This window comes from Marmota monax, unplaced genomic scaffold (assembly GCF_021218885.2).
Source record: "Marmota monax isolate L192 unplaced genomic scaffold, Marmota_monax_Labrador192_F-V1.1 WCK01_AAM20220418_F8-fsc00044, whole genome shotgun sequence".
Classification (NCBI taxonomy): Eukaryota; Metazoa; Chordata; class Mammalia; order Rodentia; family Sciuridae; genus Marmota; species Marmota monax.
The window spans coordinates 16,233,453-16,257,145 of NW_026695198.1; the positions used below are offsets into that span (position 1 = coordinate 16,233,453).

The following is a 23,693-nucleotide window of genomic DNA, read 5'->3' on the forward strand; positions in this document are numbered from 1 at the left end:
AAGATTTTGAGACAGGGTCTCACTTAGTTGCTTAGGGCCTTGTTAAGTTGCTAAGGCTAGCTTTGCACTTGAGATCCTCCTGCTTCAGCCTCCTGAGCTGCTGGGATTACAGGCATGCGCCACTGCACCCAACCCATACCGGTATTTTTAAGAAGGATAAAGTCTTAAAGATCTTGAATAATCATTTCACAGAGGAACTAAAATTAGAAAGACTACTTTGATTATTAATCCTCTTATTTTAAGAATACTGATATCAATAGGGAAAAGGTTCAAATACAACAAAGTACTTTTAACCATCTTACCTATTTATATTTCTAATGTACAAATTAGAAATATATGAAATATGTAAATGGGTAATATAAAGTTTTTAAAACTTATGAAATATGTAAAACATAGTACCTGAAATTGAACTCTTGGACACTGAATCAGAGATAAGTTAGTACCAATTTTCCTTACGATACTTCGAGATGAACCATATGGTTTTCCAGACCAAAGTACCTGTAGAAGTAAGAAAAACCAAAAGTTTAATTATAAGATTTTTACAACTGTTAATACTGGAGTTGTAACTGCATGACATGCTAACACATTACTTATGGCATCAGAAAGCTCTAAGTGTTATGGGAAATAAGCTCATACTTTCAAAATAAATAAAATATATATATATATATATATATATATATATATATATATTTGTGCATAGATATGTGTGTCTGTATATATATATATATATATATATATATATATATATATATATATATATATCTTGCTATTATTAAAGGCAATAAAGTTTAATGCAAGGCATTATATAAAAATACAGACTACTAACTTTTAAATAATACTATATTTGAATTAAAGACCCAATTTTCTGCAAAGGAAACACTATTTTACCTCTTCTGATATATTTTTACTTTTAGAATTTTAGTAAATAAATTTTTAAAAATATATGAGAGTTACTTTTGCTGTGATAAACTCTTCAAAACAAATCCAAATTAGTACAAAGCTTAGAATGTCAATGGATGCCATGCATGTTACTTGCTGCACAGGAGCACCTGACCAAAGAAGAGTAGTCACAATGCTCCCTAAGCATGTCCCTTGTCTTTAATTTGCATAAAGGTGCTAAATGAGCTAGTGGTAGCCATAATGAGAATTCCTCTGATGGAAAAAAAAAAAAAAAAAAAGTGTACCTAGGACATTATGCTATGCTTAAAGCAAAACCAAAAACAAACCCCTAAAGCAAAAAGCAAACAAATAACACACAGACAGTATATTAAATCATTACAAATTGTACCTTGAAAACTTCTCCCCCAATATATGATCTTTCCTTAAAGAGAAAAACTATCCGTTTTGAGTGCTACACCTGAAAGCCTGGATAGAAGAGGTAAAGAAAGGTAGTATGCTATTAAAAGCAATCATAAAAGAAAAGAATGGGAATAACATGACTATTATACTTATTTCTCAAACCTTAACAATTGTACCCTAAAGACTGAATAAATAATACCAGAACAGTTAGGTATAAAGGGGATAATGGACATCATCCCCCTTTTAAGATCATTCCATGGCTATTGTAGGTTAAAGAATGGAATTACTCTAATATAAACAGTATGACCACGCAACGGATCATGGAAAACTCTGATGGCTAAAACACCCAACCCAAACTGTACCTCAGACCATTATAAAAGCATCATGAACAACTTACCAAATGTGCACAGAAGCAATCTGATTTCTTAAATTTTAGCAGCCAAATCCAATTTAATATGAGTCAAAGTGAGAGTCTTGAGGGTACATATAATACTCCTGGCATTTGCCTTAGCTATTATATATTTTTTATCTTATATATTCAAGGTTTCATGAACTTACCCAGGAGAGTTCGAGAAAACACTAGAATCTACTGGCTATGATAACCAACAAAAACTGTGATTCTGTCTTTGGAAGTATAAATAAAAAGGATGATATGTATTAGAATTAGTAAGTAGAAAGGAATATACTGATATTAAAATATGACTACTATACAAAGAGTTTAAGAGGTAAAGTTACTCTGAAGTCTAGAGCAAAATATCACTCACAATAATCATACAGAGGATTGTTATATAAATAGTTTTAATAATGTGAGGACTGCCAGGCATTGTGGGACATGCCTGTTTTCTCAGCAGTTCAGCAGGCTGAGACAGGAGGATCATAAGTTCAAAATAAGCCTCAGCAATTTAGTGGGGTCCTACACAACTTAGTGAGACCCTAGCTCAAAATAAAGAATAATTTTAAAGACTGCTCAGCAATTAAGCATCCCTGGGTTCAATATTCAGTATAAAAATAAAAAAAATAATAGTGATGATGATGATGATGATGATGATGATATGACTAAGAGATGGAAAAATACCTGACTAGAGGGAAATGGGAAGCCTCACAGTTCTACAAAATCAACATAAAAGCCGCTATCCCCAAAACAGAACACGCGCAAGTCATTCTAAAATACACAGTATTTAAGCAAGCATTTTACCTTATACATTTCAATAGCTCTTGGTCTTTTAAAAATAAATCCATAGAGCAATGGTAACACCACCATTTGGTGATTTCTTTCTTTCTTTTTTTTTTTTTTTTTTGAATCTTGTATTTAGTCACAAGTCAAAATTCTTTTATGATGTAAGAGAATTGGAATGCTATTTATGCATCACAATGTAATAATTACATAGTATAGAGTGAATCTTCCTCCTCTCCAGGAAAAAAAGATCTTGCCTGGAGATGAAGAGGACAAAAAGCTCACAAAGAAAAATTTTGAAAGAATTTGCCAAGGTCAGGAAGGATTGTTTCTGACAGCTTTTAGCAGTCTTCATTATACATGCTGCAGGGCTAAGTTTCAATTATCATCTTTCCATCTGTTTAATATCAGAAGAAAAGAATACCAGGTGCCTTCTAGAAAAGTAGCCAATGATTCAACTATTAATTGTAAGGAATATGTAGACTATTTCATCTACAAAGATTAAAGGAAGGAAAAAGAACAGACTGCTTTATGTGATTATTTTTTTCAAGCATACATAGTAGTAAAACAATGTTCTTTTGTTACTTGTGAAATGCATAGTATTTAGCGCCAGGAAATATGAAGCAAGACTCTATGTAAGTTAATAGATATATAGAAAGAACAGCTACCAGACTAAAGTGAGGAGACAAAAACTAAGGGGAAAGACTTCCAAGAACTCCAAAAGTAGGTCTTGATATATATATTTTTTTCTATTCAGTACTCATGGAAGGAGAGAAATTATAAATGGCTGTGAAGAAACAGTGAACAGATGGCACTGAAAAGTCACCATCTGTGCACCAGGAGGCTGCATGACCCAAGTGCATCTCCTACCTTACCTTGTGGCTAAACTGTGTCTTGTCAATATACTGGTTTGGAGAAGGGTATGCTCCTTCTAAAGATAATCTGTCATTAATATTTCTTCAGATTTAAGAGAGAAGTCAGGGAGAAAACTGTCATTGCTAGATAATTTGATCTCACTGAGAAATAAGAATTCAATTCCCTTAAGAACTCACTAAACAGAAAAACTATGCTTTATCTATAAAAACTGCTTATAAATAATCTAATGAGTCTGTGTATGTGTGTATGTGTGCATGTCTGCGTCTAGTAATGACAGTCCATAACATTCAGCAACAGTTTTGGAAAGTGATGACAGAAAGGAGGAGGATGACAACAGGAAAGCAATTTGTTCTTTTTAACATTGTGAAATGCTATTGTAGAAGTGTTGATGTGTGAGGCTAGAATCTGAAGCATCATCTGTCTCATCTGTGATAACTGCACTCAAGTTTTATGTGGCAATTCATTTGTTATATTATTTATATTATTACTCAAAAGAAAATATTTAACAGAAGAAACTATAAATTCTAAGTAAATACAGATTTTTAGATAAACTGATATAATTTGATTCATGTATACATATACAAATTTCTATGTGTATATAACATTTTTCTAGGAAAACTGTTCATGTCATCAATAAAATTTTTAAGGAGTCTGTGATCCAACAAAGTATAAACTCTTACATTCCAAGGGACCCAGGGAAATATAAAAAGTGTGTATTGGGGAGAGGGAAGAAGAATGGAGCAAAGAAATTCTTTTTGATAATTTCAAAATTCCTAACTGAAGATTAAACTTCTATCAGTTCTCTTCTTCCCTGCTCTAAATTCCTAATCACATTTATATTGGTCCTCCAAAGAACAAAAGAAAAAGATATAATTCTCACATATTATTATTTTTCTAATACAAAGTAGATATTCGCCATAGTATCTTTTTTTATCATAAAATACTAAGGTTAATAGGAATCACATTAGCTTCATATACTATTCTTTCTTCTTTAGTTTAATAATGTTTTTGTTTAGGCATATAAATATAATACACTGAGAAAAAAGTTTGGATGCATTCAAACAAATGTTGAGGCAAAATGGAGGACAGTGAAGAGAAATTCTAAGCCATGGCAGCACAAAGACCTGGCATTAAAGGCAGGCTCTACTGATTTACTGCCTATATAAGCTGATCACTGTATTGATTTTCCATTTTCTCAACTATAAAATGGGAACAATATCTGCTTCATGAGTCCATGAGTATTAAGTGAGTTAACATATTTATAATGTCTTTAATAAACATTCACAGTCTTCTTCCTCTTCTATTGTAAGAGGTTGCAAACTAGTCTAAAAAGAGGAAGGAATTTGGAACCAAACTGGGTTCACATGATATATATATACACACACATATATACACACATACACACACACACATATATATGTGAATGTGGGGCGGCGGGGGGGGGGGGGTGTGCGGAACAGACAGACAAAAGTGGAGCTAAGAAAGTTTCTCTTCAGATATCCAATAGTAAAGGCTATACTTTTGTATTTTGATTATTTAACAGGAGGCCATTACCCTCCAAAAATCTTAGAAATTAAAAATCTCCAAAAGATCAAAATGCTTTATTTCAGAAGAAAAGTTGAGTTTATACAGATTTTCAGCAAACTGATTAAAGCTGATAATTATGTACTAGTCTCAACACATTAAAAAAACAAAGATCCTGCTCATCTTCTATTAATAGGAAGGGCCCTTAGTTTTAATTACAATATTTTGAGTTAGTCCATTCTCTGACAAAAGACATCCATTTTACAACTTAAAATAAACAAAGCTAAACAAAATGTCACTTGTGCCTAAGAGAATTCTGTAAGTGGCCTGGTGGCCTAAATTAGCCCAAGTCATATTAGCCTGATGAGGTGGGGGAAGTGGGGGACAAAGCCAAATCAGGAAGCTTTTTACTATTGAATGCAACAACACTATATACAAGGCCTTGTGCTACACACAATTCTTCTTATTCCTATTTTGAAGATGAAAAGAATAACCAGCAGAGGCAAATTTCAGATCCAGGTTTATTTAAATCCAGGGCCAGGAATCTTACCACTAAACTGTATTTCTCATTAAAACAACAAATAAATAGAAATCAAAATGCTTCACTTTTGGGGGAATTTGAAATAAAAGAAGCTTTCCTTCTTTCTGGAAGCAACAGGAAAAGAAACTCTTTTGGTATAAATACTAAAATGTTAATCTACTATATGTAGCCAAATGGTGGTATGTAAGTGATAAAAGGATGTTCAAAAAATATGAACATGTATCTGAAAAAGATGAAAATATCAGTAATTTATTTTCCTATTATTTATCTTCAAGCTAATAATTTCAAAACCATGCAGCTACACAAATAGATAAATAAATAAATGTAATTTTAATTGGTCCTCTGCTTTTTATATCTCCAAATAGATGTAGCCTTGGGGAATTAGATTCAAAGTTCAGACACAAAGTAAAAACTAAAAACTGAGAAGTACACTAGAATACCCATATTCAAATGATGTAATCTAACTATATATTTAATAAAACTTAATACCATATCACAGAATTTGAAAATGAGAAACAAGTATTCTACAAAATGTGCCTGGCACAGTTGCTCTCATAACTTCACAGAGGATCTGAATAAAATTTATGTATCGTATAAAATACCTATAAAAAATGTCAAGAACAGAACTAACATCTGTAGAATAGAACGATCATAATACACTAAATTTTTTTCTTCCTCCTTAAAGTTTATATTTAGGAGACATGACTTACCTTTAACTCTGATGAATGACATTATAAAATAATTCAATATTAATAATTTTACAACACTAAGTTATCAACTGTGAGTCAAACATTTTATTATATGATTTTTCTGTATATTTAAGCCTTCCCTCACTAGTAACAGATGCGTTGCTTTTAATGGTCACATGATACAGTAATTAAGTTTTCCACTTACCCCAGAAAGTTATTCCCTTACTCGGGATGCTGGGAAAAGATTTTCTATTATACAAATAATGAGCAAATTAAACATTATATAAATATTAAATTCAAATATTGATCACGTATAGAACTTATCTAATTTTCTCAGAAAAACTCTTAAAAGATCGAAATGTCTAGATTTTAAAAATGAATTTTGAGCACTCACCGATTGCATGCTTACTCCAACTTGCTGAAAAACCATCCTCATCAGGCGCTTAATCCAGCCAAGCATTTAGATGGTAAAGTTGTCCCAAATTTGCATTTCAAGTACTTCAGGCATACATCGCAGTACATTGTCCATTAAAGCACACTGAAAATTTTAAATGCAGATACTGAAATGAATTGTTATTATTCAGAATCTCTACCATGTACAACTTATCTTACAAAGTAAGCCTAAGACATTTTAAAACTTGCAGCAGCAAAATTATTTCTAGGAAAACATACTACACCTGTTACTGCCACCACTGACAGAATAGTCAATATAGTTCCTCCTTTTCTGTGTCACCAGATACTGTGGCATCTGCTTAGCCAAGTCTAAAGCTCATGTATCCTAACAAAAAGGAGGCTAGAAAAGCAAGTACCTGCAATAACAAACAGGTTTTTCTTGCCACCAAAAAATTAGGAAGAAAGGAATTCCAGGAACAGGATTCCAATGCAACATGGTCAAAAATGACAAAAGTCCTTTTATACTCACTAGCACCTTCAACTCACCACCCCTGTGCCCCATTATACACTACAGAGATCTCAAATATTAACTTGCATCATGTAATTTCAAAATATTAGTCTACAAATGAGATGGCGTTTAAACAGAATATAAATCAACGCAGTGCTGCATCATTAAAAAAATGTTGCATTAAAACAAAAACAAAAACCAGAAAAACAAAACTGAACAGAGCAATGTGTTTTTGAGATAGTTAATTTACATTTTAATGTAAGCTCCTTATCTCATCATGGACCAACAGCAGTTTGTGGTCTACACTTTGAGAACTTTATAATTACAGAGAATGGGAGAAAAAAGTAAAGCGCCACAAATATGCCAGCAATGGATGCAAATTAACTGAAAAGAGGAGCCGTACCCTAAATGACAGAAGAGTGGAAAAGAAAATGAGCACTATGGGCAAAAATGAACAGCAATGGGGAAGGCAGGAAAACAAGATTGAGTACAGGATGCATGTTTATATGAGAACTTGAGCTAAGAGCTTATACTGGAGAAAAAGGAAAAAGAAACAAAGATCAGATTAAATAAATCTTGAAACCACAAAGTAGAGTTTGACTCAATATGTAAGTTTAAAAAGTTTGTTAAATATGGCAAAATTTAAATTAAATTTGATTCTTTGAAAAACCATAAAAGAAATAGTACACACATTTTACTGGAAGGTACCAAATTATCATTTATAGAGGGGCAAAGGTAGGATTCAAACTAGAAATTTAGATTTTTATCTACTACACCATACTACTCCCTACAGGGAAAAGTAGTTTGAGGAAATTATTTGAAATTTTGAGTGTTTTCTGTTTTGATGTTGTCATACATGATCCTACTCAACTTTCAATATGTTTATATACTTAAAGTAATGATATAAAATAGTTAAGTATTAAAAGGTGCAGTGGCACATGCCTATAATCCCACTGATATGGCAGGCTGAGGCCAGAGGATCACAAGTTTAAGGCCAGTCTCAGCAACTTAGTGAGACCCTGTCTCAGAGTAACGAATAAAAAGAACTGGGAGTGTAGCTCAGTGGTAGAGCACCCTTGGGTTCAATTCCCAATACCAAAAAAAAAAAAAAAAAAAGTGTGAAGTGTTAAGGCTTTGAGCTAGAGCCTATACTCTAGAGCCTATACCCTTGTATCACCTACCAATTGGTGACTATGAACAAAATAATTACCTTCACACTGACAGAATTAGTCAAAGAGACATTTTAATGTCACCAAGATCTACTATTGAATAAATGAATCACATCTATAAGAGTCAATGAAAATGAATGAAATGAAAAGAGGGAAGAGTCAAAATGACATAAAAAATAGAAATGGTTGGCCAAAAACTAGGCAAGGTCAAAGAATGATTTTAAGTGAGGGTGAAACCCTCCTATTTTGTTGTCTCCATAGTTTTACTTTTTCCAGAATGTCATATAGTTGGAATCTCAATAGTATATAGCCTTTTCAGATTGGTTTCTTTTACTGAGTAAGGTGTATTTGAAGGTCCCTGCGTGTCTTTTTGTGTTTTAATAGTTCACTTCCTTTTACTGTTGAACAGTACTTCATTATCTGGATATACCACAGTTTATTCACTCATCTGCCAATAGGCATCTTGTTTGCTTCTGAGTTTTTGACAATTATAAATAAAAATGCTATAAATATCTATGTACAAATTTTGCTTGTTTTATTAAATGAGTACTGCATTAGGGTTCTTTAGAGAATCAGAAACAACAGCACATATACATTTTTTTAAGTTTTTAAAAGTTGTAGACGGACATAATACCTTTATATTTTGTTTAATTTGTTTATGTGGTTCTGGGGATCGAACCCAGTGCCTCACACTTGCTAGGCAAGCGCTCTACCACTGAGCCACAATCCCAGTACCAACAGAACATATATTGATACCTACAAAGAGATTTATTTTGAGAGATTGGATCACTCAATTATGGAAGCTGGGAAATCTCATAATCTGCCATGTGCAAGTTTGAGGGACAAGTCTGCTCATGGTATTATCCCACTCTGAATCTGAAGGTCTTTACAAGGATCTTTTCTTCCCCCTATATCATATCCTAACAATTTTTCCTACATTTTATTGGTGCACTATAGCTGTGCATATTGATGGAATTTGCTGTTACATATTCATACATGCACACAATACATGGTGCCTCAGCAACTAAGGCTGGTCCTTTTCCTCTACAGATCTGCAAGGGACTTCTTTAAGGCAAGAGATGGATGTTCCCACTAAAGCAATGAGCAAATCTGCTCCTCCTTTGCCTTTTTGTTCTATTAAAGCCCTCAAAGGATTTTATGACACCCCTTAGTGAATAGATTCAAATACAAACCTTTTCCAGAACACGCTCACAAACACACCCAGAAATAATGTTTTACCAGCAATTTCTGCATAACTTAGCTGAAGCTAGCTGTCACATAAAATGAACTATTCACAGATAGTTCTTTTTTAAAAAAATATTATTTGCCAGAAAGAAATGTAATACCTAAAATCTAGGCTAGAGATTAAGGTTAGTGATCACTAGTTTAGAAAAATAAGATGAAAGGAATTAATTCATGAGGACAAAGAGAAGCCAGTAGAAAGCTTAGGAAATACTGTAGAACAAACAGAAAAAATAAAAAGCACTGAGAAAAAGAATCAGTAGAAAAATTAGAGTTGTCACTAAAAGAAAAAAAAAGAAATTCAAGAAAGTTAATGATCCTTGTTAAAAACACAGAAGGGAAGTCATTTTGCTGGACTCTTATTGCCACCCTTTCCACCCTCTCCACTGTGCTCTCTGGAACCCAATTTGGAGGTAAACACCCCCCAACTCCACATCATCAACATATTCACTCACCACTAAGCACTCCTGGCCCACTTCCTTTAACTGAAACTTGGCTTGCCTAAGCTACAGCCTTCTCAAAAGGGTTTCTGCTTGTTATTCCCTTAAACTTTATGTCAAGACTATTTGTCATCAATTATTTGCCTCCGATCTTTTAATAATCCCTTCCTCAAAGACAGGGATTAAATTAAAGGGAGAGAAATTAAAGAGAGAGCCATGGTTAGTCACTCATGGCTGCCAGTGGAGGGATAGTTTGACAAACGAAGCATATGGGCATTTTCAGAAATGAAGCCAGTCTTGTCTTTACTTTGAGTGTGATAGTAACTACATGGCTGTGTTCATCATAGAAATGTTCACCAAAACCAGTGAATTTTGTTGTATGCAAATTATACCTCCATGGGGGAAAACAACAAAACAAAATTTTCCTTTGAGATGCTGCTTTAAAACCAAGTTCCCTTCATTGTGGCTGTTACTTAAGAGTGCTTTGTCTTTCATCATCATTCAGCTAAGATTTTTGTTGAACCTTCACTCCAAGTCCTTCCCTAAAATGAATTCTGCACTTTGACTTGATTAGCACTAGTAAATCAATAAATATATCTTATATTCTTGTCAGTGCTGGATGATTTTGGTATTCATACAGCTGATATATCAAGCAGAGTAGTATAAAAGTTCATTTTCAGAAAGCTATAAAACAGTCAAAACTAAAACTAAGCTAATCATAGATTAAGGTTGCTGTCTTTGTTTTATTATATTTGGAGACAGGAGTTTTGACTGACAAAAGGCATGAAAGAAACTTCTGGGATGCTGGCAATGTTCTTTTTTTTTTTTTTTTTTTTTTTTGATGATGCTGGGAATTGAACCCAGGGCCTTCTGCATGCAAGGCAAGTACCCTACCAACTGAGCTATATCCCAAGCCCAATGTTCTGTTTCTTGATACAGATGCTCAAATATGTTGACTTTGTGAAAACTTATCAAGATACACATTTACATATTTTTGACTGTCAGTTATGTTTCAAATAAAAACTTTAAAATCACAAAAAAGCCTTTGGCTAAGTTATATAACTTTGATAAATTTCTCTTAGAAATAAAAACGTTAATACCTAAATACATACATATAATTTCTGCAGTGCTTTTTATATTCATGAAACTGGAATTTAAATGCATATCAATAAAATAATGTTAACTAAATTATGATATATTATAAAATATTATGCAACTATTTAAAGAAAATTATAGTCTAAGTACTGATATGAAAGTATATCCCTGATATTTAAGAGTAACATGAAAAATGTAATTTCATTTTTACAAAACAAAAATCTTCAACCTTTTATGTGTGTAGGTGGTGCTGGAGATGGAACCCAGGGCATCTTACCATGGGCCCTCATTGCTGCCTATCATTCTAGGAAAGTTTTATTTTCTTACTTTTCCCCTTTTTGTATTTTCTAGAGGAATTATTTCAGACTATCTCCGGGTAACCTGCTGTGGCTTAATGTGTCACCCCCAAAGTTCCTTTTTGAAACCTAATCCCAAAGCAATAGTGTTCAGAGATGTGGCCTTTAGAGGTGATTAGGTCATGAAGGCTCTGCCCATGTAAATGGACTAACGTCAATAATATGGGATTGCCGTAGTGAGTTTCTGACATAAAGGACAAATTAAGCCCCCTCTTGAGCTCTCTTCCCTTATGTGCTATCTTGCTCCTTCACCTTTCATCAGATGCAGCATGAAGGCCTTTGCTAGATGCTGGTGCCATGGTCTTGAACTTTCCAGTCTCCACAAACATGAGACACATAAATTTCTGTTCTTTATAAATTATCCAATCTCAGTTATTTCATTATACAGTAGCAGAAAATGGACTAAGAGCCAGCTACTGTGTATACACCTGTAATCCCAATGACTTGGGAAGCTAAGGCAGGTGGATAAGTTTGGGGCCAGCTTCAGGAATTTAGCAAGATCCTGTCTCAAACAAGAAATTAAAAAAGGGCTGGGGATGTAGCTCATTGGTACAGCACCTGAGCTTAATCCCCAGAATCTTCCCCATAAAAAAAGAAAGAAAATGGACTACGACATTAACCAAATTTACCCAACTCTTTCTTCATCATTTCCCAACAGATAATCAAGCATACCATTTGATAATAGAGAAGTCAGCTGAGAAAAAAAACCCCTCAGTGTCTTGTCATTCCACATGCCACACATTTATCTGCACCTGTATCTATTCCCCCAGTCTCTCCTTCCAAACAAATGCCCAGGATTCCATCCTCTCACTTCACAGGTCTTACATCTGAAATGTCCTACATTGCATAAATTCTCTCTTCTACTTTATTAATTTCAAATACACTTGCCCTTCCTAGTTTTTCCCAACTGAATTTAATCCAAAATTCAACTTCTCCCAAATCTGTTGTTCATGTGTTCTCTGAGGAAAATAGCAGTCATATTGCCAGTTATTCCTTCTCTTTCATATTCTATAATCAATCAAGTTCTATTTTCCCTCCTAAAAATATCAGATCCCATCTCCAATGTCCTTACTACTATTCTATGGCTTTGTTATTGTAAAAATCCACTAATTTATGACCCACACTTGCCCTCCCCTTTCCATCTGAATGGAAAACCAAAGTAGATTCTTTATGATTTGGTCTCTATTATTTATTATCCTCTGTGCTAGTCAGCTTTTCATTGCCATGACAAATACCTGAGAAAAACAACTTACAGGAGTAAATATTTATTTTGCCTCACATTTTTAATATGTTTCAGTCCATGGCTGAATGGCTCCACACTTGAGGTGAGGCAGAAAAATATGGTGGAAGGACATGATGAAGGAGAGAGGCTCAGCTCATGGCAGCCAAGAAGCAGAAAAATAGAATGGGAGAAGGGGCCAGGGAGAAGAGAAACTCTTCTGGGCAGGCCTTCAATGACCTATTTCCTCCAACTAGTTTCCACTTCCCAGTAGGCCACCATTCAATTATCAAAGGATTAATACACTGATAAGGTCAAAGCCCTCATGATCCAGTCATTTCTTTTTTTTTTTTTTTAATTTTTAATTTTTTATTGTGGGTTGTTCAAAACATTACAAATTTCTTGACATATCATATTCCACACTTTGATTCAAGTGGGTTATGAACTCCCACCTTCACCCCATACACAGATTGCAGAATCACATCAGTTACAGTCATTTCTTAATAGCCCCACCTCTGAATACAGAAGACTTTGGAGGACATTACAAATCCAAACCTTAACATTGTCCTTAGTATTCTATGTTTTGTTCCAGTCATACAGGGAATTCCAGAAATTAAACATGCTCTCATCTCTGGACTTTTCCTCTACTCATCATTCCACCTCCCTACTGTATTTCTACACTAAGCTGGTTCCTACTAATCTTTGATTTAGCTTAACTATGCCTCTTCTAAAAAGTATTTCTCTCAGAATTAGGATTAGAACCCTCCTGGGTGTATTCCCCCATATAGTAGCACCAAAATGTACCTATAAACCACTTCCTCCTCCACTGGCCTTTCATCAACTTAAGGGAAGAAACTATCTTATTTATCACAGTGACTCAGCACTTAGCACAGGTATAGGATATAATAATTGTGCAATTAATACTTGAGTACCAAATGAATGGAATGTAAGCCATAAGCCAGTGCCTTTCCATGCCTTCTTAACTGTAAACAGATATTTACTGAAATGAGTTTTGATTCTATTATAGGCAAGCTAGGTAATTTCACAAAAACCTTCCTCCCACTGAGGACAAATAAAGTAGCTGGACAAAATACATAAATCAACTATTGAAAGCATCAGAGAACTAACAAGGCATAGAAATGTAAGCAAGGCAGTAAGAGATGATTCTTTGAAAAAACTAATAAAGATACAGACCTCTAACAAGATTAGAAATGAAAATAAAAAACAGGACATCACAGAAGTCACAGTAATGATTACCTTTGGATGGGACTGGGTAATAGTTGGAAAGCATTCATCAAAGGGTTGTTTTTTTTTTTAAATGTAAACAAATATTTCTTAACTTGGGGGGCTATTACATGGATGTATGCTTTGTGACAATTTATTAAGCTGTACACTTATCTTTTGTGCATTTTTCTGTTATAATTCCTAATTTTAAAAAGTTTTAAAAATGTAAAGACATAATTGGAAACACTTAAAATTTTTGCTATGATCACAAAGGTGGCTGTTATCAATAGGAATTATAGCCACAATGGTGGCTTTTATAAATAGGAATTAATGTATCTTACTTCTTTTTTAAAAACCTGCCTCAAATCAATGTACTCTTCATATTGCCTTATCTAAACCAGTCCTGTTAAGTTAGTAATACCTTCTTCTATATACTCAAGTTCAATTCAAAAACAAATTCTAGTTATCAAGCACCTTTAAAAAAGAAACCCAGAAGTACCTTTCTTTACACAAATCATTTACAAAGTTCCAAAATGTTTCTTAGCATTTGTTTTAATTCAGTTTTCAACTTTGTAAACTATATTCAAGAGACCTCCCACTTCAGCATTACTGCACGTGTCTAAGATTTTTTATTCTACTTTTTTTTAGTCTCCGTCTCCCTTTTTTAAAACTTTATTCTAATTAGTTATACATGACAGTAGAATGCACTTTTGACACGTCATACATAAATAGGTATACTTTCTCATTCTTCTGGTTTTACATGATGTAGATCACACTGGTCAATTTGTCATATACGTACATAGGGTAACAATGTCTGATTCATTCCTACTATCCTTCCTATCCCCCCATAATGCTTCCCCTCCCTGAACTCACCGCTACCTAATTCAAATTAACTCCATTCTTCCCTAGCTCCCCCTCCTTATTGTGAATTAGCACCCACATACCAGAGAAAATATTCAGCCTTTGTGTTTGGGGGATTGGCTTATTTTGCTTAGCATAATATTCTCCAGCTCCATCCATTTACTGGCAAATGTTATAATTTCATTCTTCTTTAAGGTTGATTAAATTCCATTGTGTATATATACCACATTTTCTTTATCCATTCATCTGTTGAAGGACACACAGGTTTAGCTACTACAGAGTTGCCATAAACACTGATGTGACTGTGTCACTGTAGTATGTTGATTTTAAGTCCTTTGGGTATAAACCAAGGAGTGGGATAGCTAGGTCAAACGGTGGTTCCATTCCAAGTTTTCTGAGGGATCTCCACTCCACTTTCCATAATGGCTGTACTAATTTGCAGTCCCATCAGCAATGTATGAGTGTATCTTTTCCCCCACATCCTCACCAACCTTTATTGTTGCTTTTATTCTTGATAACTGCCATTCTGACTGGAGTAAGATGAAATCTGAGAGTAGTCTGTCTAAGCGAACTGTTGATAAAAATTTTCTGGTATTCTTGTTCATTTGGTTACTTTTATATAAAATTCTGATTGCCAGTTGCTCAGATAACAAATGACAAGGCACAATTCTTTAAAACATTAAGTTCCTAAACCTAAGGCAAAATCTTGAATGTACATCATTCAATTCTTTAATATCTTGAGGAACTCAGAGCTGCACATTTGGCATGCATTTTTATTCACTGCAGATTTATAAACGTGAATCAAATTTATGGTTAAAGAATCACTTTTTTTAAAAGGTTTTAAAATTAAGAATCGGGCTTCTGATTACTTTCTACGCTTAATAAATACATACAATTAAACTCTTAGAAATTTTTGAAGATACTACATACAGGCTTATAGTCTAATCTACTGTAGTACTGACTATAAGAAATAATAAACTATTTTTTGTGGGGAGGACTGATTGGCAGGGTAATAGAAGAGTAAATGAAGAAATAAACACAACTTGAAAAACACTTTATTTTTCCTTCCAAACTTGGTGAAAACATATAATGAGATATAGCTATACTAAATAAAATTTATAGCAGTCCAATCAAAGACAAGAAAACACCACTTGAACTGATGCAATGTCTGTTTTTAAGACTGCTACAGCAAAAGTTCCTGGAGTTTCATAGCTTGTTAGTCATAAAGATAAGGTTGTCATTAAATTTTAAGTGTCTAAAATTTTTAAGATATAATTTAAATATGGTGGGGTTTATCTTTATAAGGTCTATGACAATCACTCAAGGAAACAGCCAATTATCTTCAAATCATTAGAGAGATGACCATTTTATAGAAAATGCCTAAAAAGATTAATAGAACATTTCTTAATTATTTGGTTGGCTAGATCATTAGAAAAATGTTATTTAAGTATTCTCAGAATATGAAAAAAAATAGATAATCATATTAGTGTATCCCAAATGACAGTTTATATAAGATACTTTTTGTAGATAGGAATGTTTGGCAGGGGACAATGATACAAAAGAAAAATAAGAACCATGAAGTAAAAAGTTCAAACAACTTTATTCAATTTAAAGTTTCTGTTCTTTGAGAATATGTCCTTCCTTCATTTTGTCCCTGTATTCTTTTAGGGTACAAGAAGAACAGATAAATTTTATTTGATTTTCAATTTTCAATAGTTGGGATTGAACTCAAGGTGCTCTGTCACTGAGCTATACCCCTAGCACTTTATAAAAATTCTGAGACAGGGTGTTCCTAAGTTGCCTTGAAATTGCAGTCCTCCTACCTTAGCCTCCTGAGTTGCTATGATTGCAGGCATGTGCCACCATGCCAGGCTAAATATTTATTTTTTTAAATGTTCTCACTTATAACAACTTGAACTTGTCAGATCTATACCAACACCTTACGATATATTTTTAAATTAAAGTTGCTTTTTATTTATAAAATAATCATCAAGCCCATAATTTTACAATGCATGCACAATACTGTTACACATATTTAAATTTAAAATTGACAAATTTGTTAACACACAAATTTATATTTCTGAAGAATTTTATTTTTTTATTTGTGCACTATAAGTACACACAACAGTGGGATTCACTGTGATACATTCTACCTAAGCTCAAAGCATAATTTGGTCAATTTCATTCCCCAGTATTTACACTATTTTTTTAAAATTAAACTTTGAAATTCAAGTCCAGTGTCTACTACTATACCTCACAACAGGCTAGTCTAGACTTTATGTCAGAATACTTTACCATAACTATAAAACAATGATAAAGTATTTAACCTCTGGGTACAATGTACTAGCAGTAATTAAAAATAATATTCCACATGCTCATGCAAAATTAAGTAGAAATATATATATATATATATATATATATATATTATATATATATTTTTATATATACACACATATATATTTTCCCAGTACCTAGTATAGAATCTGACATAGTATCATTTTGCTCAATCCATAATGAATAAATCTTAAGCCCTGTATTACATCTCTCAATAAAAAAGTAAAATTGGCTGAATATCTATGAACACAAGCTAATTAAAACTTGACAAAAAAAATGTTTTTTTCAAGTTAATGGTCTTCAAGGTGTATTTAAACTTCTGAAGGACATATTTAAAGTTATTTTTCTCTCTGTAGGATAAATGTCAACAAGAGCCAGGCACCAAGGCCTCTAACCCCAGTTACTCAGGAGTCTGAGGCAAGAAGCTCAAGGCCAGTTTAGGCAACTGTGACCCTGCTGTCTCAAAAGTTTTTGAGAGGCTGGGGTGTGGCTCAGTGGTAGAGTACTCCAGGGTTCAATCCCCAGTATCACAAAAATAAATAAATATATACATAAAAACAAAAAGTCAGCAAGAGAGGTTCTGTTTCCACTTAAAGACCTGTCATTTGCATGTGAGAATCCCTGGAATATAACCACATATTGAGTGACAAGTATTTTCTTCTTGAAGTACTTTTGTAATTTTAAGCAGTGCCAGGCAAATGAATCAAGTAGCTTGGCATTAATTTTAAAACAGTGCTTTGAAAAGACAGTTCAAATACTTTCAGTGATCAGTAAGTACAAATAAACTACTTGGGAATCAACAATACTTTCTGACTGAAAATGCTGCCCTTGGCCCAAAGACAGACATGATGAAAATTCACTGCAGAAGTGATTCCGACAAGTTGTATAATAATTAGTCCCTTGCATGTTACATGTACTGCTCTACTGTGAAAACTCAGCAAACTATATCTTTTTAAATAAAGTAGTTTAGTTTTTGAAATCTTAAAGTTATTCACTGAAGCATTAGTTGTGAAAGAAAAAAAAAATCTAGAGGCAATGTAAACGCATATCAATAAGGAAACAGTTAAATTCAACATACCCAATGTAAATTTGTGGACATTTTAAAAAAAGAAAACAAAAAAATGACAAATCTTTAAGGACAACAACTTCAATATTTTGGTTTTCAAAAAGCTATGCATGAAAATATTTGCATAATAAAATATTAAATAAAAAAAGTTCCAAACAAACAAGTATATATTATTTCATTTAAAAAAAAATAGGGGCTAGGTATGTAGCTTCTTGGTAGTATAAGCACTTAGCATGTGTGAAGCCCTGGATTTGAGTTAGATCCCTAGTACCACAAAACAAACAAACACACAAACAAACACCTAAAACACAGTAGAAATAGTGGTGCAATAGGTATCTTGTGTAAACACAAAGAAAAAAAGATTTGAAAAGCTACCATAACATTGACTATATCTGAGGTTTGTCAATAGGATCAGCCATTTATTTTTTCCTTTTTGCACTTGCCCTTCTGTTACTCTGTTTTTTTTTTCCAACAGAAGACACTACTTTTGTAATTTTTTTGAAGACCAGTAGCATTTTTAAGATTAAGTAAGTGAATAAATCTAAGAAGTAAAGACATAAAAATTATTCAAACTTTGGACTATGTAAGTAAATAATAAACATTAACAATATACAGACTTGGGGAAACCACGTAGGCTATAAATTCCTATTTTCCTATTTCAGACATTCATCCTTTATGATTTTTGCCATATTCAAATACTCTTAATAGTTCAGTCTAAATCAACTCACTTTTTAAAAAATTATATAAATTTAGCCTCATCCTAAGCAATAATATTTATGCAATCAAAGCTTATAGTTCAAAGTATTTTTCCAAATACATTTTAAGATGTAGTCATGCATCACTTAATGATGGAAATACATTCTGAGATCATTATGCTAACATCAGAGAATGTACTCACACAAACCTAGATAGTAAAGGTTAAACGCTCAATGTGGCCCCTTGATGCAATCAAGAGACAAAGTAAACACAGGATGTAAGGTACAAGCTGCTGCAACAGCAACATAGCATATTGTTTTACAATAAACTCTTCTTTCTTAATAAGTAGTACTCCTTAAAATAATGATAGGAAGTATAGAAAAGTAAGTATATAAACCAGTAGTATTTATTATCATTATTAAATATCCTCTACCATACATAATTTTGTGCGCTGTACTCTTATACAACTGTCAGCACAGGTTTGTTTATACTGGCGTAACCACAAACACATATAATGCATTGCCATATGACATGATGGATCCGATGTCACCAGAGATAGGAACTTTCTAGCTGCATTTATAATTGTATGAGACCACTGTTCTGTATGTACTTAACTATATTTTGCACTCCCTACCTGAATCCAAATAGATGGGATTAAATGAGATAGCATGACTAAAATGAATATAAGATTGATTCCTATTATATCTAAAATCATCTCTTAGGAAATCAGTCCACTCTACTGCCAGTACATATTACATATCAAATCAGTATTTACGAGTATACAAAAAATTCATTTCAAAAAGTAAGAAAATTTCTTAAAGGTTAAAAAAGTTATACTGCTTTATAAAAATACTTACATATTTAAAATACAATATCATGTATGTGTTTTTTCAGAGTTTTCCTATTTATCTGAGTTTTTATATTGTAACCACAACCAACTCATGCTAGTCAAATCCAGATGCATAAGCTAATCTGTTAAATAGTATCAAATGTTTATACAATTTATTTGGTAATAATGGCTTGTAGCCTGACTGGCTGACACCTTCAAAAGAATAAATGAAAGAACTGATCTAGAGGTGGCATGTACTGGTCCCTAAAACAGCTCTTCATATAGCAATTTTACTATCCATTATGCTGCTTTTCAGAGGCAGAGTCATATATGTGCAATTTAATATAACAAATGATGAATATCACTGATGAACACGTGCTTGCAAATCAATAAGTGAAATATTAGAAGCCCAATGGGAAAAAAAGGCATAGGACATCAGTAGGCATAGAATACAACTGGAAATGTGTAGAAACACAAATGGAAAATAAAATGTAAAAAAATGTTTAAGGATATCACTAATAAATAAATGTTAAACTGTTATAACTTTTTCCTTGTGAAATTGGCAAAGATGAGGCTGGTTATGTGACTGTGCTTTGCATGAGACAGACCCTGGGTTTGATACCTAGCAAAGATGAAAATGGGGACACCTCAGTATTGGTAATAACATGAGCAAAGTATAACCTTTCTGGTGGATGCCCTAGCAGTATGTACACATAACGGTGCTTTCACGTTTATACTCAGCAATTTCATGTCTACAAAGTCATCCTAAAGAAATAATCCGACTCTGAATCTGAACTGAAAAAGTTATTCTCTTGAGACTATGAGTAGTTTTTAAAAAGTAGAAAAGAAAAAAAAAATATCTAACAAAAGGTTGGTTAAATACACAACAGTAACTCATCCATGCCTGAAAGACATTAAAAAGATAATGTAGGGGCTAAGGCATAGCATGGTGACATGTTGAGAGCCACAGTTTAGTCAGAATGACACCTGGCATTTTTGCCAGAGGGAATGGTTGAAATGTGACCCTGCTCTGGGATTAGGGCGGATCCTGCTGGGATTAGGGCAGATCCTGCTGGGATTAGGGCGGATCCTGCACCGGTGAGAGTTCTGGAATAAAGGTTGCTGTTTGAACCTACAAGGCTGTGTGACTTGGTTATTTTGTGCTCAGTCAGACTGCAGCAGTGGCACAATGCTGGCCTAGCATGCACAAGGCCAAGGTTCTATCCCCACACCACAAAAAATAAACAATAATAATAAATAAAATATAAACAAATAGGGCTGGAAATATAGTTCAGTGATAGAGAATTTGCCTAGCATACATGAGGTCATGGGTTCAATCCCCAGTACTGCAAAATAAATGATAGTTTTAGTTCTGAAAATGAAAGCTGCTCCATATATAAGCTGTATCATAAAACACTGAATATAATCTCATTTTTCTAAATAAATGTGTTTAGACATATTCATTTAGGTCAAGGGATAGCAATATAGCTCAGTGATTGAGCATTTGCCTAGCAGGTGTGAAGCCCCAGGTTCAATCTCCAGCAACTAACAATCTCTCTCTCTCTCTCTCTCTCTCTCTCTCTCTCTCTCTCTCACTCACACACACACAGTCAAGAAGAGAGGCTGACAAATCTTTTTATGTGACAGATCAGTAAATAAATCTTTTAGGTTTGTGGGTGATATATATGGTCTGTCAAACTTGCTCCATTACCCTTATAATGGGAAAGCAGCCACAGACAATATGTAAATAAACATGAGTAACCAATTCTGATAAAACACTAAAATTTGAATTTCACACAATTACTATGTGTCACAAAATAGTCTTTAAAGGAATTTTTTTTTTTTTTCAATCACTTACAAATGAAAAAAAAAAAATGCTCATGGCTCTAGTTCATACAAAATGGGTCTCAGGCTACTTTAGGCCTCAAGCTATGGGAAGTCAACCCCATGTCTAGAATATACAGTAAAGCATCATCAATGGATATCTTTTGAAGATGGGATTACAGTGTCATTTTTTTTAATTACTTAATTTTGTGATTTCTATCAATAGAACAAAATAAAAAATCAAATATCTGAGTAATGAATAGAAATCAACATGTTGAACAGCAGTGATACAGCAAGACTGCCCAAGAAAACAAACTGTGGAAACTGAAGTTTATCAGTACTTCAGTATCTACTGTACTATGCTGTCTCCCCCGGCCCCGCTTTTTCAGGCTATTTGCTTTCTTCATTCCTTTCCTTATGTCCATAAATTCACCAGTTACCCACATCTATTTCTTTTATGTTCATCAATCACGTCAGCCCAATAATTCTTTCACATCTCAGGTAAAGTTATGTTTGACAGTGCCAGCTCAATAGCTTCCAATGAAATAACCTTGAACACTTCCATGTTCATTAAGTTAAACTCCTTAGACATGGACTCAAGCTCCTTCACAAGCAATCTGACCTTACTCTGAGAATTCTGAATCACTCTCTTATGGTAGGAATCCTAAACTTCAATTAATTAATTACTTTATTTATTTTTGGACTGGGAACTAAACCCCAGCAGTTCTTTACCATTGATCACACTATTTCCCCTGACCTTTCTATTTTTTTGAGACAGGGTCTCCCTAAGTTGGTGAAGTGGGCCTCAAACTTGGCACTCTTCCTGTTTCAGCCTCCCAAATTGGTGGGATTACAAGCAAATACCAAAGCACCCAGCCTAAACTTCAATTTAACAGGATTATTCTACTGTGCTCTGAATAAGCCACCTGTCTCTTGTAGTTCTTTATTCCTCTTATACTATTTACTTCCATAATAGCCATGTTCAACTAATGTAATATTGGGAAAATGAGGGATACAGATGAAATAACCACTATGAATACCCAGTATTTGCCATGTGCTAAAGAAATGGTAGGGATTATGCATTTATGTACATTTCCCCTATTTCTTTCCACTTTAATGGCAAGAATAAAAATACAATACTTGTATTTGTTAAACTATGTTTATGAACTTTATTAATAACCTCAAAGTTAATTGTATTAATCATTTACTGTTTAAAAAAAAACACACAAAAATACCTCTCAATATTGTTTTGTACTCACACTTCCAGGTTATTGTCCCACCCCCCATTACAGATTTGTTGCTCACAAGAAATAACATAAGTTTCATCAGTAACATCAGTTTCCTATTCAACTCTTAGGATATTGGGTTAAGGTTAAAGAGCAAAATTTTTGCAAGGAGAAAGCCCAAGAGTAGCCCTCCTGAATTCCAGCCCTCCCCTTTCAGTAGCATAATTTTTAGGCAAATTAACTTTTTCTCCTCAACTGTAAAATGAGGATAACTCCTATTTCATAAGACTGTTGTAAAAATTATACGAATTGGTGGAAACAATTGTACAGGGCTTCATACATAGTAAGAATTCCATAAACAGAAATTAGCAATATAATTATTACTGCTTAAAGCATAACGTTAATGCCTAGATTATTTGGTACCTTTGTTTCTGGTGATTTTGAGAATCTGAACACAGGATTGTGAAACCTGTAGTACATTCTTGTAGTACAACTAAATTAGCGGTGTTCATACTTTTTAATGTGTGCCTTATTTTACTCAACTTCTCTAAAAAGTAAATGGTTGGAGATAAAGTGTAACTATTGATCATGAAAAAAAGCGAATACATAAAAGAGATGAAATTATATACGGCATATACATACTTCAAAACAACCCGGAGAGGGAACAAGAGTGGCCATAAATTAATAATTACTGAAAATGGGCGAAGCATACATTGAGTTCTTCATATTATTTGCTTAACTTTAGTCTGAAGATTTTCATAATTTCTTAAAACGCTCAAAGGCCTACTTCTCTAGGGCTTCATGCAAATTCTGGGCATGGTCAGGGAAATACATATTGGAAAGTCCTGGGAGGCAAACAGTGACACCGCAATGCAATCCAGGTGTAGCCGGTTAAACCTCCCAGGCAGAACCCCGGGTATGCTCCTCCCCTGGAGTCCGCGAGGCTGGCTCCACGAGGCCCGGGAGAGGGCACAACACAGAGGGGAAACGCCGCCTGGCGGCCAGCACGGAAACTGGGGTTCCCAAGACCGTCAGGAGACGGGGGAGGGGCAGGAGACGTGGGATAGGTGGGTGGGTGAGAGAGTCCCAGTCCAGTGGGCGAGGCGAC

At 33.9% G+C, this 23,693-nt stretch overlaps 1 protein-coding gene across 3 annotated transcripts in view; it reads right to left on the bottom strand.

The window, feature by feature from the left end:
- Mtfr1 (mitochondrial fission regulator 1) overlaps nt 1–23,693 on the bottom strand; it is a 52,243-nt gene that overhangs the window by 28,186 nt on the left and 364 nt on the right. For all 3 annotated transcript variants that reach the window (XM_046428491.2, XM_046428489.2, XM_046428488.2), the window contains exons 2-3: nt 6,498–6,641; nt 400–498 (exon numbers count right to left, since the gene is read on the bottom strand). In XM_046428491.2, the coding sequence (XP_046284447.1) occupies nt 400–498; nt 6,498–6,563 (165 nt within the window). In that variant the 5' untranslated portion in view covers nt 6,564–6,641. The remainder of the gene's footprint in view (nt 1–399; nt 499–6,497; nt 6,642–23,693) is intronic.